This window comes from Choloepus didactylus, chromosome 1 (genome assembly GCF_015220235.1).
Source record: "Choloepus didactylus isolate mChoDid1 chromosome 1, mChoDid1.pri, whole genome shotgun sequence".
NCBI lineage: Eukaryota > Metazoa > Chordata > Mammalia > Pilosa > Megalonychidae > Choloepus > Choloepus didactylus.
This window is the reverse complement of record NC_051307.1, coordinates 11,404,725-11,419,603: the sequence shown is the minus strand read 5'-3', so window position 1 is coordinate 11,419,603 and position 14,879 is coordinate 11,404,725. Positions and strand designations below refer to the sequence as shown.

The 14,879-nt window shown below is 48.7% G+C and overlaps 1 protein-coding gene across 2 annotated transcripts in view; it reads right to left on the bottom strand.

The window, feature by feature from the left end:
• Positions 1 to 4,643: 4,643 nt before the first annotated feature.
• CLDN14 (claudin 14) overlaps positions 4,644 to 14,879 on the bottom strand; it is a 98,337-nt gene continuing 88,101 nt past the window's right edge. For both annotated transcript variants that reach the window (XM_037850712.1, XM_037796827.1), the window contains one exon: positions 4,644 to 6,148. In XM_037850712.1, coding sequence (XP_037706640.1) covers positions 5,353 to 6,063 — 711 coding nt within the window. In that variant the 5' untranslated portion in view covers positions 6,064 to 6,148 and the 3' untranslated portion in view covers positions 4,644 to 5,352. The remainder of the gene's footprint in view (positions 6,149 to 14,879) is intronic.

Here is a 14,879-nt window from a genome sequence, read left to right as displayed (position 1 = left end):
GGAAAAATGCCTGGGATGACTAAAAAAAAACAAACCACCCGGACCTCCCCAGAACTGGAGGTGGCTGATGCTCCTGGCAGGGGCTGGTGGAAAGCTTGAGCTGGTCAGTCCTTTACCCAGCAGGGACGGGGAGGGGGCTAGGCCCTAAGGAGAGAGGGCTGGAAGTGCGTGTTGCATGGGGCTTTCCTGGGGTGAAGGCTGGAGCAAGAGGGAAGGTTAGGAAGATGCAGGTAATGAGCCTCCCAGGGGCCGACCCTCCCTGATATATGGGGGTGACCCCCACTGGCCCTTCCCAGGCAGGAAATGGGCTGTTTACTAAGCTTCCCACCCCCTAAGCCCCCCGCCACACACCTGTAAAAAGCCCATATATTAAGTTTAAAAGTAAGTTAAAAGAATTTACTGGAACGAAGTTTCTTTGTTTTCTTTTGGACAGTTGCCCAATAATTGGCTTTGTGTTTCTTGATTCAAGACATGGGTTAAGATATACCAGAAATGGTTGCTCCCCCTGGGGCTTTCTGCTTTCTCCCTCCTCTCTTAATAGCTACTGTTAAGCTACAGAGCATCTCCACTTCTGATTTCATTTGGCTAAAATCAGTGCTTCCTTCTGAAGAAATGAGAAATTGGCTTGCCTTGGCTCCTGGCCCCCCCAGGGACGCCATCTCCTTTCTTTTCCTTCCTGACTGCCAGGCATGCCAGTGGCAGCTGCGGGACCTGCCTGAAAGCCCCAACTTGAGGATCCGAGGCCAGGAGCTCCCTATTCAGTTTATAATAGATGGAAAGATCGTGATTCATTTCCTCAAGGCACAGGGTTGGCTCTTCCTGAGCGCGCATGCCAAATCACCTCCTAGGCTAGTTACCGTTGTCATCCGACCAATCAAGAAAGGGGAACTCTGAGAATGAATGATGCACCCAGGCTTTTACTCAGCTCAGCCCTGCTGCTCTGGGATCTAGCCCCACCCCCAGGCACCTTCATGTGCAAACACCAGGCTGTCTTGCGTCCCCAGAAAGTTCTTAGGGATTATTTTAAGGGATTGTCACTTAGTGCAGAAGGCAATTTGAATTTACGGATACATGAGGGTCTTTGTATGGTGAACCGGGCTGTAAGCATATCTTTAAGTCATGAAGGAGTTAATTTGACACTGTTGATGACTTCCTCCTCCATGAAATGTGTTCTGCCCTTGGCTTCCAGAACATTCCTCTTTTGGTTCTCACTCACTGGCCATTTCCTTGGCAGGATCCTTTGCTGGACCCCCAATGGTCTTCCCAGCCTCCAAATGTGAAAAGCTCCAGACCTTAGCCCTTGGTCTCTGGTTTCCCGTCTATATTCACTTCCAGTGGGATCTTTTCTAGCTGCACGAGTGTAAATACCCACTGTCTTGGTTTCCTGGGGCTGCTGCAGAAAATTGCCACAGTCTAGGTGGCTTAAAACAGGAGACACTTATTCTCTCATGGTTCTGGAGGCTAGAAATCCAACATCAAGGTGATGGAAGGCCATGCTCCCTGGGGCGGGGGGGGGGATCCTTCCCAGCCTCGTCCAGGCTCTAGTGGCCGCAGGAGTCCCTTGGCTTCTTGCAACAGCACTCCAACCTCTGCCTGCATCTTCACAGGGTCTTCTCCATCTGCCTCGGCATGGGTCTCCTCTCCTCCTCTTGTAAGGACACCAGTCATACTGGATCATGGCCCATTCCACTCCAGTGCCTCATCTTGACTATAGGGTCTGCAAAGACCCTATTTCCAAATAACATTCATGGGACTGGTGGTTAGCACATGAGCATGTCTTTGGAGATTTGGGGCACGATTCAACCCATAACAGCACATCACTCTTTGACATGGGATATGGTTTAGTTCTTCACCCATTTTCAGGTCCCCCCACCCAACCACAATCATAAACTCTCTGGGAACAAGTATTTTTGTCATTTCTGTTCATTGTTGCATCCTTAATGCTATCCTGTTGTCAAAACAACCTTGGCTAAAACCTCTTAGACCCAAAGGTTTGGCAGAAACAAACATCTACTTGATGGGTGTGATTACAACACGGCAAAAGAGGGGCATGGAGGGTCTGAGTTACTTGTTTTGGGAGTGAACGAGAGCAAAAGTGCATGGGGAAAACTGGGTACTGAGGGAGGGAATCAAGGTGTCGTTTGGATCAACTTCCAAGTTTTAGCTGGCTAGCTGAAGGATACTTCCTATGGGTCACTTTCTGTGGGTCACTTCCTGTTTTCTATGGGGATTCAGACTTGGGTCTCCTGGTCAGACATCATTTCATCCAATCCAGTCAAGGCCCAGTTAACAGAAACTCTGTGGGACGATGGTTCAGGAAAGAAGCAAATAGGACAGGGAAACAATTTACTCAATGATTTGGATGTAGTCTGGTCATGAGCATAATGTCACCGTAGGTCATGTTACTACTTGATTTAACGTATTCGCACTCTGTTTCCCTTCTGGGTTCCAATCCCGGGTTTTGAGTCTTTTACTCACCAGCTCTGTGACCCTCTTCAAGTAACTTAAACACTTGGTGCTTCAGTCTCCTCCTTTGTAAAATGGGTTTAAGAATAGTATTGTTATGAGGTTGTTATGAGAATTAAATTAGTAAATGAAAGGGATGCCTGCTGCAAAATAAGTGCTCATTAAATTGCAGTCACTATTATTATTGGTCTTTTACCTGAATGGGGGGGGGTGTCATTTATTTATCTATGCCTATATCTGTATCTATATCTACATCTACATCTATATCTAGATCATCCATATCTATTATTTACTTACAGAGGTGAAATTCAATACCATAAAATTAATCATTTTAAGTGAATTATTCAGCAGTGGCATTTAGTGCATTCACAAAGTTGTGCAATCACTTCCTCTTTCTAGTTCCAAAACATTTCATCACCCTCCAAAAGGAAACCCCATAACCATTGAGCAATTGCTCCCCATTCGTTCATTCTCTCCTCCCCCAGCCCCTGCAAACCACCAATCTGCTTTCTGTCTCTATGGATTTACCTATTCAAGGTAAAACATTTTACATTCATCCTATTTCATGTAAAAGAAAACACACAACACGCAACCTTTTGTATCTGGCTTCTCATGCTTAGCAGAATGCTTTCAAGGCCCAGCCCCATGGTAGCATGCATCAGTTCTCCAATCCTTTTTATGGCTGAATAATATTCCACTGAATGGATATAGCACACATTTATCTGTTTCATCCATCGATGCGTGTTTGCGTTCTTCCCATTTTTTGGTGATTGTGAAGTGCTGCTATGGACATGGGTGCATATATATTTGCTTGAGTACCAGTTTTCAACTTTTTGGGATATGTACCTAGGCATGGAATGGACGTAATTCTGTTTTAGTACTGACTTTGGAGAAAGAGCTTGAAAAAAGTGACTTTATTTCTTCTTTAATTTGTAATTAACTAATTATTAACTAGGATCATTTCACTAAATACATTCTAGATTGTGACCACCTGGTTAAGAAATGACAGCATCCCAGACCATTTTTAGAAGACATTGTTTCTTTTTTTATTGATTGAGATTTAGAAGGTTTTCATAACTGAAAGAGTAGATTAAAATGGCTTGTTTCATCAAAAATAAATGATAACCTTTCCCATCCACCTCTCCAGCCTAATTGAGATGGTGGAGCTGGGTCCTCTTAGCCTCTCTGTAGTCAGATAAAGCCTAAAATGTGCAGCCCCTGCCTTCCAAACAGAGGCATCACTCATGGCCCGGGGTCTAGAGGGAAGCACAAAATAGAGAAGAAATGTTTTTCAGGACTGTTCCTTCAACCTTACGCCCATATCTGGTGAGAGCCTCTGCAGACAGGAGGGGCAAATGCGCCTGGGTTTCTTGCCACCGCTAGAGCCTGGTCTCAGAGGCATGAGATCCGGTGTGTGTGTGTGTGTGTGTGTGTGTGTGTGAACCTGCCTCTGGCCTTGGTGGATCCAGGGGGCTGTGCTGCACCCCACCTGCCCCTTCCTTCCAGCACCTGTTCTCACGCCCTGCCTCCTGCCTGGGAGCCTCCCCTTCCATCCCCGGTGCTGTGGCCTGGGTCTCACCACGCCACTCCAGCCAGCCGGCTGGCTCTGCCGTTGACCCACTGTGAGATTTTTTAAATTTTTTTCCCTGCCTGCAACCATGGCTGGAGACCTGGTTGGTCTGCAAGCCTGGCAGCCCATCAGGCAAGGCCACGGCGAATGGAGGCATTTTGCCACCAGTGGCTGCATGTGGGTCCTGGGCTCGCCCCTTCCATGGAGCAGGGTATTTCCTTTGAGCAGAGATGGGGGAAGGCTGCCAAGCCAATGCGAGCCCACGTGGACAGAGAGAGAGCAGGCTCCATCCAAGCTAGCTGGGTGAATGGGGTGGGTGGTGGGCACCATTTACAGCTCTCAGACCTGTGGGTCAGGTCACGGCCAGGAAGGCTCTCTCTTTGGGTTCTTAAAGCCAAGTTCTCACTGGGCCTCCCAGGTGGCAGTTAGCTGTCGCTGGGACCAGTTCTGATGGGAGCTGGGGCTGTCGCTGCCACTGCAGAGAAGCCAGCAGAGACCCTGGGTGGGGAGGGAGGGAGGAGGGAGGAGAAGAGGGAGGGGAGGGAGGGGGACAGCGCTCCTAACTGGGCCTCTGCCCAAGACCTAGACAGCCAACTGATCACACACATTTTTACTTTGTCTTTTTTCCTTCTTCCTTTGGTTTCCTTACCGGTGGGGGCCTATTGCTTGCTGGTAGAAATCACACTGCTCTTATTTTGCAATTCATATCAGCTACCTGTGTTCCAAGGAAGCCCTTTACCCTCTGAGTTCAAGCCAAGATGCCGGGACTGCTGCTCGAGCATCCCCCTGCCCCATGTTCCCACGTGCCTCCGAGACGGCCCTGAGCGTGGGACTCCGCAGTGCATGTCCCCGCTTTGCAACCTCTGAGCCCAGCCGGGCGCTGGCTGAGATCAGCAGCAGCTGAGCAGACAGAGTGGAGTCTGGAAAGAGAAATGCACACCACCCCTGTCATCAGCCATGTCCGAAGCGTTTATTCCTGAAATGCAAATACCCCGCCCCCTCCACTGACCAATCTCCCAAGCTGTTATTAAATCACCCACACAAATACATACAATAAATACAAAAACAGAAAGGTGGGTTGTTTTTTTTTTTTCCGTTTTTTGTTTTTGTTTTTCAGTCTTTGGTATGTAAAGCTTTCTCCTCCTCTCTTCTCATATCCCTCTCCTTCCCTGTTTTCTAAGCACATGTCTCCTGTTCATATTATTTCCTTGGATTCAAAAATAGCCCGGAAGTAAACTTCGCGCGGGAACCCCTGGGTCACTTAACAGTCCAGGGTGCAGGCGCTTTTCGGGGGGCTGCGCAGCCCCTCGGGGGCCTCACACGTAGTCGTTCAGCCTGTACCCGCTGAGCGAGGCCGAGGTCACCGAGGGGGCCCGGTTGTCCTTGTAGGCGGCCGGCGGCCGGTAGGAGGGCGCGGTGGCCGCGGTGGCCCGGGGCTGGGCCTGGGGGGGCCGGGAGGGCGCCCCCTCCTGGCAGGACAGGCACAGCAACGTGCCTCCGATCAGCGACAGGGACGAGGAGATGAAGCCGAGGTACAGGGCCTGCCCGAGCTCAAACTTCATGCTGCTGGGCAGCAGCGGGTTGTAGAAGTTCTGCACCACGTCGTTGGTGGTCCAGGAGACGGCCACCATGCACAGGAGGCCGGCCAGGATGAAGAGGACGCCCCCGAGGGTGGCGAAGGTGGTCTTGGCGGGCGTGCCCTTGGCGCACTGCGTGCACTTCATGCCCACGACGGCGCAGGCGCACGCCAGGCCCGAGAGCAGGCAGGAGACGACCATGAGCGCGCGGGCGGCCTGCAGGTCGCGGGGCAGCGCCAGCAGCGAGCGGTACAGCTGGCACTGGTAGATGCCCGTGCTGTGCCACACGCACTCCATCCAGAGCCCCTTCAGGTAGGACACGGCCGTCAGGATGCTGGTGCCCACGTGCGCCGTCCTGCGCCAGTGCGGCAGGATGGTGGTGATCAGCGTGCCCGCCAGGCCCAGGAAGCTGAGCAGGAAGCCCAGGAGCTGGACGGCCGTGCTGGCCATGGAGCCCGCCGGCAGAGGCAGCGGCGGCGGCGGTGCGCCCCGGGGCTCCTCGGCAGCTGCTGGCGCTCAGGCGCCGGCTCGAGCCCTAATAAAGACGCGAGGGGCGGGGGCGGGGGCGGGGAGAGAAAGGAAACGGGTTAAATATTATCTCGATGCCTTGATTTCTGTCACCAAGACCGAGTTTTCCATAGGCAGCGAGTGCGCCCATTAATAGAGAATAAGCGCTCCCCCCCCCCCCCCACCCTTACTGCCTGCGATGCTCTCCCTGCAAGACCAGGAGGGAAATGCCGCGTGGCTGCTTGCTCCCTGCCCAAAGACCCCGGGGAAGGGCACTCGGAGGCCCCATTTCTGATTTCTCTCAGAGCGTAGTAACAGCCTCCTGTAGGAAGTCCTGCCTGATGTCTACCCTCAAGCACTTCTGCTGCATTGGAATCTCCCGTCCTTTAGTTGGGTCGTTAATCACCTAGTTGTTAAATCAACAAATATTATTCATGGCTAAGCGGACTGACAAGTGTCACAGCATGTGATGGCTGTGACTTCCAGAGGCACCTCTGGCTGCCTGTCAGGATGAAGGTTTTTTTTTAAAGTGGGCGACCTCCCTACATGCTTACGGAGGGGAGGGCTTTGGCACCCCCCAGCGGGCCGGACTCTGTCTTCCAGAATTCCAGGGCTAGCTGTGACCTTAGAGACTGTTAGCTGATGCGGAGGGGTGGCAGTCCCCAAGGTCACGGGCTCCTTAGCTTGCTGTGGTCGGGACCGTGGGCCAGCATTCCTTCCTCCCGGCCGCCTCCCCGGGTGGGTCTCTGCTGCCTTCGCCCCAGCCCTGCAGTTAGGGAAGACGTGCAGGGGGTGGGGCTGGCTACAAAGCGGTGGTGACAGCTGGCTTCTGGAGATACGGGAACGTGGAGCCGTTTCAGAAGGTTTTAAAACTACTCCAAGCAGAGCAAAACCTAAAACACTTCTTGGGGACAAGGACCTAGCACTTATGCAGTGCTAGGTACATGGGGGATGCTCAGGAAATTAGGGAGGGAGGAAGGAGGGGGGAGAAAGGAAGGAAGGACCAGAGCAGACATCAGCAGGTCTTCTGTCCTACCTCGCGGGGTACAGGACAAAGGACCCAGCCCCTGGGAACCTGGGCCTCCATTCTGTCACTGCCCCATCATCTGGGTAACTTGGGGTCTCTCTCTGAGGCTTGGCTTCCTCGTCTTTTAAAATAAGGGAGTTAGGCCACATAGTCTGGAAGTGTCTTTCGGTTCTGCCGGGAGAAAAGGGAAGCTTCTCTGCCAATAAGAAATTCCTTTAGAATCTCAAATCGCTGAAGAATTGAGTAGGCACAACATGCTTCTTCCTTCTTCCACCGAGCAGCGAATGTTCTGGGGTTCCGCAAGGGAGGGCTGTGGGAGAGGAAGTGCTCGTGGGCCTGGCTGGTCGGCCCCACGTCTCCAAGGCAACGAGGATGCTCACAGTGAGCCATCTTTGGGGTCTCACAGGCCCTCCAGTCTCTAATCCTTGGGATAGTAAGTGATCCCCCACTTAATGTAAATCATGAGCAAGGCTTTGGCTAGTAGCAGATCACTCTGATGCTTCCACTGGGGGCTGTTGTGTCATCTTGCTGGATTTTTTAAAACAATGTTGGGTTTAAATTTCTTAGCATTGAAGGAGGTAATCACTAGTGCTGTCCAGGTACAATGGTACTGGTTTAAAAAACCAACAAAGCATCAGTTAAAAAAAAACAAGGCAGGGCTCCCAGGACCTGCAATGGGCTGGAGGAGTGCCGAGGTTAGGTTTTAGCTGATGTTTTAAATGATCACTTCTTCACAGCCCAGTTGCTTTGCACACACACATCACATATTTGATTGCTACATCATGACACAAAGCCGGCTTTCTTTGGGCTCTGCGTGAAATCCTTTCCCTCCTTCCTTAGCAAGCACCCTGCTCCAGCCAGGACTGTCACAGCCCCTGCCACCGAGAAGGGGTGGCGCTGGCTGTCCCATGGTCACTGCTTCAAAGGGGGTGGGTGCACAGAAAAGGGCTGCCTTCTGGTGCCAGCACAAAGCCAAGGCGGCTGTTCTGACATTTCCCTGGAAACTCCCAGCTAGCTCGAGATGTTACAGGCTTGGTTCCAGACCATTATAATAAAGTGAATATCGAAAGAAAGCGAGTCACACAAATTATTATGTAAAAGTTATGTTCACACTGTACTGTAGTCTATTAGGTGTGCCATAGCATCACGTCTAAAAAACCAGTGTACACACCACAGTTCAAATGTGACACGAAGTGAGCACATGCTGGAGGAAATATGGCGCCAACAGCCGAGCTCGATGCAGGGTTGCCACAAACCCTCAATTTGTAATTAAAAAAAAAAAAAACAAGAAAAACCCTGCCCTATCTGGGAAGCACCATAGATGAGGTCTGCCTGTTTTAATAGACCACCAACACTGTCAGCTGCAGCTTCTTCTAAGATCTGGTCTAGGTTACGCCTGGCACAGCGCTGAGTGTTGACATGGATTTTCCTCTTTGTTTCCCACGATGAGCCCAATGAGCCCAAGCACCAGCCCACTTACAGGTGCAGCGACGGGCGTCCGAAGCCTGACGTGGCTCGGACTTGCGTTCATTGAACTCCTCCTTTAAGCACTACCTTCTTCAATCAAATAGGGCAGAAGGTCTCACAAGGGCTCAGGGGTGGTGTAGGGAGTATGTTCTGGAGAGCCAAATCTCCATCGTCAACAGTGGCCTTGATCCTTCTGCAGAGGTTTAGATAGCTGGGGTGACCCATCCTGGCTTTCTATGGGACTGAAGGTTTGCCAGGGATGTGGGATTCTCATCTTAAAGCCAGGACAGGCCAAAGTGAACCAGGACAATCAGCTCCTCAAGGTAACCCAGAAGCTGCTGGCTCCTCACTGGGCCTCTGAGCTCCCCTCCAGCCCTGCTTGGGGGCCGCCCCCAGGTTGTCCTCCGTGGTCTGGGGCTTCTCCTGGGGCCTGCTTGTCAAGGTCAATCATCAGGTGTACTGCCACTAAACAATGTGGCATAAAAGCTAAGCCTGCTGACCCCAGAAGTTCACCTGAGGTCTAAATATTTATTGAGTGCAATGACTGCTAATTTTAGAAACCATTAGGTGGCTATTTTTAAACTTGCTCCATAAGGATTTTCTAATTTAAGAAATGAATGTTAATGAGCCCCTAACTCCCAAACACAGGGCTCCCCCCAACTAGTTGCCAGCAGTTGCTACCAGCATTAGGTACTAAATCAACTTCCCTGCAACCATTTTTCACTTTGGGGCCATTTGATGGAGAAATAACTTTAAATGAACTTATCTCCCTGGAAACCACATAAAACTCATCCCTGATGTCCCTGAGGACTGTGTGAATAGAAGGAACATGCCTGAACATAGTCTGCTAGCGAGGGGCAGCGCCAGGGCTTTGCCTGTGGACCACCCTTTCCCTGCCGATGCAGGTGTGCCTGTGGAAACATCTGCTACCCAGGTGTGGGTCCAAAACAAACATGGTTCCAGGAATCAAGTTCCAAAAAGACCCCGACAGGCTGGCTGGGTGGGGCTGATTCTAACAAGGTGACGTGTTCCGGGGATAAATGTTAGCTCTTGCATTTGGGTCCAGAAAGCCCAAAAGCCCAATATCCTGGTGGGGAAGGAGGGGAGGTTGGAAGTGAATCTGTGGCTTAGTTGCATGGGTGATCAGGATTTCGCGCTGTGTTTGCCCATGAATGGTTCTTGGAATGCTGCATTTGCCGGATGTTCTGTGGTGAGGACAGAAACTTTGAGTATGTTGAAGAAAAGCTGGGTAGGACACCTCATAGCCCATTATATGCAAGCATGCATTCTGAATCGCTGGGAAAAGGTCTGTATACAGCATTTTCTGAGCTTAGTTTCTAGAGACCTCTTCCACCCCTTCTAAGGAAGAGCTTAAAGGAAACACTTTGGCAAATGGACTTAGAGGAGCTAAGTTCCTTTCAAGTGTAATGGGGCAATGGGAAGATAGGGTTTCTAAAAAAAGATAATTTGATTTTTGGGAGGGTGAGTGAGCACGAATCAGGGACCAGCAGGATGCTCTATAATTTCCCTCAGCAGAGCATCAGAAAATGCCAGGCTGTAAATTAATGTGACAATCTATGAAGGGCAGCTGTGAAAAACACCAGAGCCATCGTCCCTCAGGCTGGATTTGGTTTCATGAGCATCAGATCTGAAAGGCAGGGGTTTTATTTTCCATGTAAACTTTTGTGTTGTCTCCTTCGTTGGCTGTCTGTGAGCTATTCTTTCAAAAGAAAGAATTAAAGAACAAAAAAGCAGGAACCCACAGTCTTGATGGATTTCTCTTTTTGTTTCTCACCTCCTGGCCTGCGAGTAAGCAGCGGTGTCAACTTTGGAGATTCATCTTCAAATTAAGCATCATTTCCACAGAAGTGGCCAGTGGGGATGGACGGGCCAGGATAAGTGATGGATGTGCTGTTTGATGAGTCCCTGCCTCTGCCCTTTGCTGTCCAGCGTCCCTGGGCACGTCTAGTTCCGATGAACTTTCTTGCTCTCTGGGCTTGCTCAGGCTTCCACCCATCCAGGTTTCCTGGAGGCTTGCAGATAGGGGGCCAGTAGGATTGTTTGAGTTCCATGCTCTCCTGGCCCTCAAAAGTCTCACCTTGGGCGACTTGCAGCTGTGGCCTCATCCCTCTCAAAATCAGCCCCCATCATGAATCACTGTCCTACGGACACATGTCCCTCCTTGTCCTTGTCCACCCACACTGGTGGATGAAACTCAGCCCTGAACAGGAGCCACGAGTGTCATTTACAGGGAAGCCAGCATGAGCCAGCTGAGTTAGAAATTTCTCTACCCAGAGCCAGCCCAGGGCACTCCTGTCCAGGTGAAGAGTTGGATGACTTTCGTCTGTTGTGTGCTTTGAATGATCTTGCAAATGTCTGTCCCCAAATGCCTGTGTCATAGTGTTGGATCCATTATAGAGAAAGCTTAAAACTTTATTTACATGTTATAGCTTTATGGGGGGAAAATGAAAAGCTACCTTTAAATGAACATTGTCACTGAACCTTGAAAGAATGCAGGGTTGCTTTGACTTTGATGTTAAGCAATTTAAGAAAATATCTGGATCAAACAATTATTCCCCGTCCCCTGACCAAACTGCCTCTTCATCATTGTTTAGTATCATTTCAGAAATGCTAGGATTTGGGAATGAAGAATAAACTCAAGGGAGATTTGTGTTCATCTAAATGAAATAAATCAGCAAAACTACCCATGTTGAAAACAGAAAATGACTTATAAAATATGAAAATATATATTGATATATATTCACATTCTATTCATTTATAGTCATATAAAAATGAAATAACTGCAACTACAACTTCCTAAGGACTTCTTCACTATGTTTCTTAATAATGTAAAAAGCAAATAGATCCCTTTCCTAGAAGTGTTAAGTGTACTCCAGAGGTACTATTTTAGCACATCTTCTTACACAAATACAAGATTTATAAGAAAGTGATCAAGTAATGCCTTGGAAAAACCATTTCATATTCATTTCGGATGGGAGATACTGTGGAATTTTTGGCCCTAAAAATGGAGTTTCCTTCATTACTATTCCAAACTTTCTGTAACTTTCCCTGGGTTATTTTTCAGCCTGGCAGGCATGCATATTTTCAATTTATGAGGACCTTCTATGCCACCACATACAGTGTAAAGGAATTGCCATCTTCCTGTGAGTGGCAGAGAGAGAGAATAATTGTATCACTGACTTATTAGTACAGTGTAGAATCAGCACTTGCCATTTTGATTCAGGAAAAACAACTTGAGATATCTTGCCCCACACTGTATAGAAATGACAACTTCTAGCTTAAAGTTTTTCCCCTTTTTTTTGAATGAGTAAAGAAAAATCTACTTTTCAAAACGGGAACTGATTTGGGGAAAAGCCTGGGTTAATACAAATGAAAATCATGATGCATGGTGTGCCGGTTTGGATGTATTATGTTCCCCCAAACACCACGTTCTTTAATGCAGTCTTATTGGGGCAGACATATTAGTGTTGATTAGGTTGGAATCTTTGGATTAGGCTGTTTCCATGGAGATGTGACCCACCCAACTGTGGGTAATACCTTTGATTAGATTATTTCCGTGGAAGTGTGACCCTGCCCATTCAGCGTGGGTCTTGATTAAATTACTGGAGCCCTATACGAGCTCAGACAGAAGGAGCTCGGTGCTGCAGCCACGAGAGACATTTTGTAGATGGCCACTGAAAGCAGACTTTTGCTGACACTGATGCTTAGACAAGCTTGGAGATGCGGACAGAAGAATGTTTAGCTAAGAAATGAAGCCCAGAGTTTGCCCCGGGATATGCTAAGACAGGACCTCAGGCATTTAGAGAGAAACGTCCTGGGAGAAAGAACCAAGAATGCACAGGAGCTGAGAGTGATGCTGGAACACAACCTGGGATCAGCAGATGCCAGCCACGTGCCTTCCCAGCTAACAGGTTTTTCCAGATGCCATTGGCCATCCTCCAATGAAGGTGCCCTATTGATGCCTTACTTTGGACACTTAATGGCTTTAAGACTGTAACTGTGTAACCAAATAAACCCCATTTATAAAAGCCAATCCATTTCTGGTAATTTGCATTAAAGGCAGCATTAGCCAATCAGAACACAAGGTCAAATGCTTACAAAGGCCATTTTCCACTCCTCAAAAGAGAACATCTCTTGGTTTAATGGAACCTATAGGCTTAAGTCACTACAATCTTAAAAATTCTAAACCATTTTCCAGCTGGCATTATCTCTTTAACTTCAACTCGTCCAATTTCATTATAATTCATTAAAAATGTAGTAGTTTGATCTTTGAAAATGAGATTATTGAATCTCACTTAACAAAACACATCAGTGCCTTTTCACTACCTGTTTTTCCCGATTAGACAGCTGTGTGGGTTTGCTATTTTGTTGTTTTTCATTTTTCAAGGTACAGGTGACCAACCAACCAACCAACCAACCAACAAAGAAAAACACCAAAACTGCCATACAAGAAGAAAATACTAGAAAAGAAAAAAATCTACGTGGAACTAAGGGTCATTTCTAAGTCATTAAATAATTATTAAATAGCTAATAGTTAAAGTGTCCTGTGTGAAAGTTTACACAAGGATCTTGCTGAAAAACAGCATGGGAAGTTCTAAATAAAAACCACTCTGAATACACGAAATGGTCCCCTCCAGCTCCTGTTCTCGTGGTTTCACATCTGTCATTAAAAAAAAACAAACCAGGGGTCAGCTTCATGAACCAACGTGTGGAGAGCAGAGTGCAAGAAGAGGGTGGAGGATGCAGAAAAGGAAGAATTCAGAGGCCCTCGGTAATTTTTAAAATTCAAGAGCAGGTAACAACTAGAGTCAGTGATCAGACGACTCAGCTTCTCCAGACTTAAAAAGCGTCTGACTCCATCTATTCCCCAAAGAGCTTGGGGACCCAGGTCTCCAGATGGTACGTGATCGGCCGGGCGGTGTCCAAGGAGGCCGCCCCCTTTTCAGGCTGGATGTCTGCTTTTCTTAAGTCAACATGTCTTGGTTTCACAGACCATGAAAACCTAAATTTGGGGTGTGGGCCAAGTTTGGATAAGGCAAGGCAGAAGGCTGCCCGGCTTTCATCTTGGAACCCAGCAGAGCTCAGTGGGGCCTCCCCTCCAGGACTCACATCAAAACGGAAATAAAACAAGCAGTGGGACAGTGTCACCACTGGCCTGGAAGCCTCCATGACTAAGATAACTATTTTGTGAATTTTGTAAGCCTGTGAAAGTTATTTATTCACCATTGAACTGGGAATAGAATGCCACGATTAAAAGTGTGGTGTTGAATGAAAACATGAGGCCAAAGTTGATGAATAAAATGAAAAATGAGGTTTAATACCCACTCTGTAAATTTTGCCTTTGGAGCCCAGGTGCAGAGAAGCTGCTGGTTAGTCATGACAAGAGTAAAAACAATCACAGCTAGATTTACTGAGCATTTACTGTATGCCCAGTGTGTGCTAAGTGCTTTTTTGTAATCCTCACAATGAGTCTTCAATGGATGCGCTGTTGTCCTCACTTACAGGCTGGGAAACTGAAGCTTGGGTAGGTGAAGTAGCTTGCCCAAGGTCATACCTGGGCTGAATGAGACCAAATAGGAGGCACCTGTGATCACCCACGGGGCCTGGGTGGGAACAGCAGAGGTGGGTGCTGAGAAGAGGTCAGTTTCTGGGTATATTTTGCAGGTGAGGCTGGCATGGATTTGCTGATGGCTTAGATGGGAGATGGGAGACCCTAGGTGTCAAACACGGCTCCAAGATTTTTGTCCTGGGCAACTGGAAGAATAGATTTGCCATTGTTTGAGATGGTAAGAACCAGGGGGAGGAGGGGTCTGAGTTTGGGGGGACGAAGGGCAGAAAAGCTAAGCTTTGTTTTGGACGTATGGGGTTGGAGATTGGAGATGTCTATTAGCACCCCGATGGGGGTAGCCAAGGTTGGATGTATAGGTGCAGAGCTCGGGAGGGGCAGAGCTGGAGAAGTACCTTTGGGATCCAATGGCAAAGAGATGGGGTGGAGAGCCGTGAGTCTGTGTGAGAGCCCCTAGCGAGTGGGTGTGGACAGAGGCGAGCAGGGGCCTGAGGTCCGATTCCAGGAAGCCCAAACATCAGAGAGGGGGCAACAAGGAAGAGCCCACTGTGGAAATAAGTGGGTGTGAGGGAGGGCAATCCCAGGGGAGAGTGATAAGTGAGGACCGAGTTCCAAGTTGGAGAGACTGATCCATTGGGTCAACAAGTAATCTGGAAAATAAAGTAATCCGAGTACTGA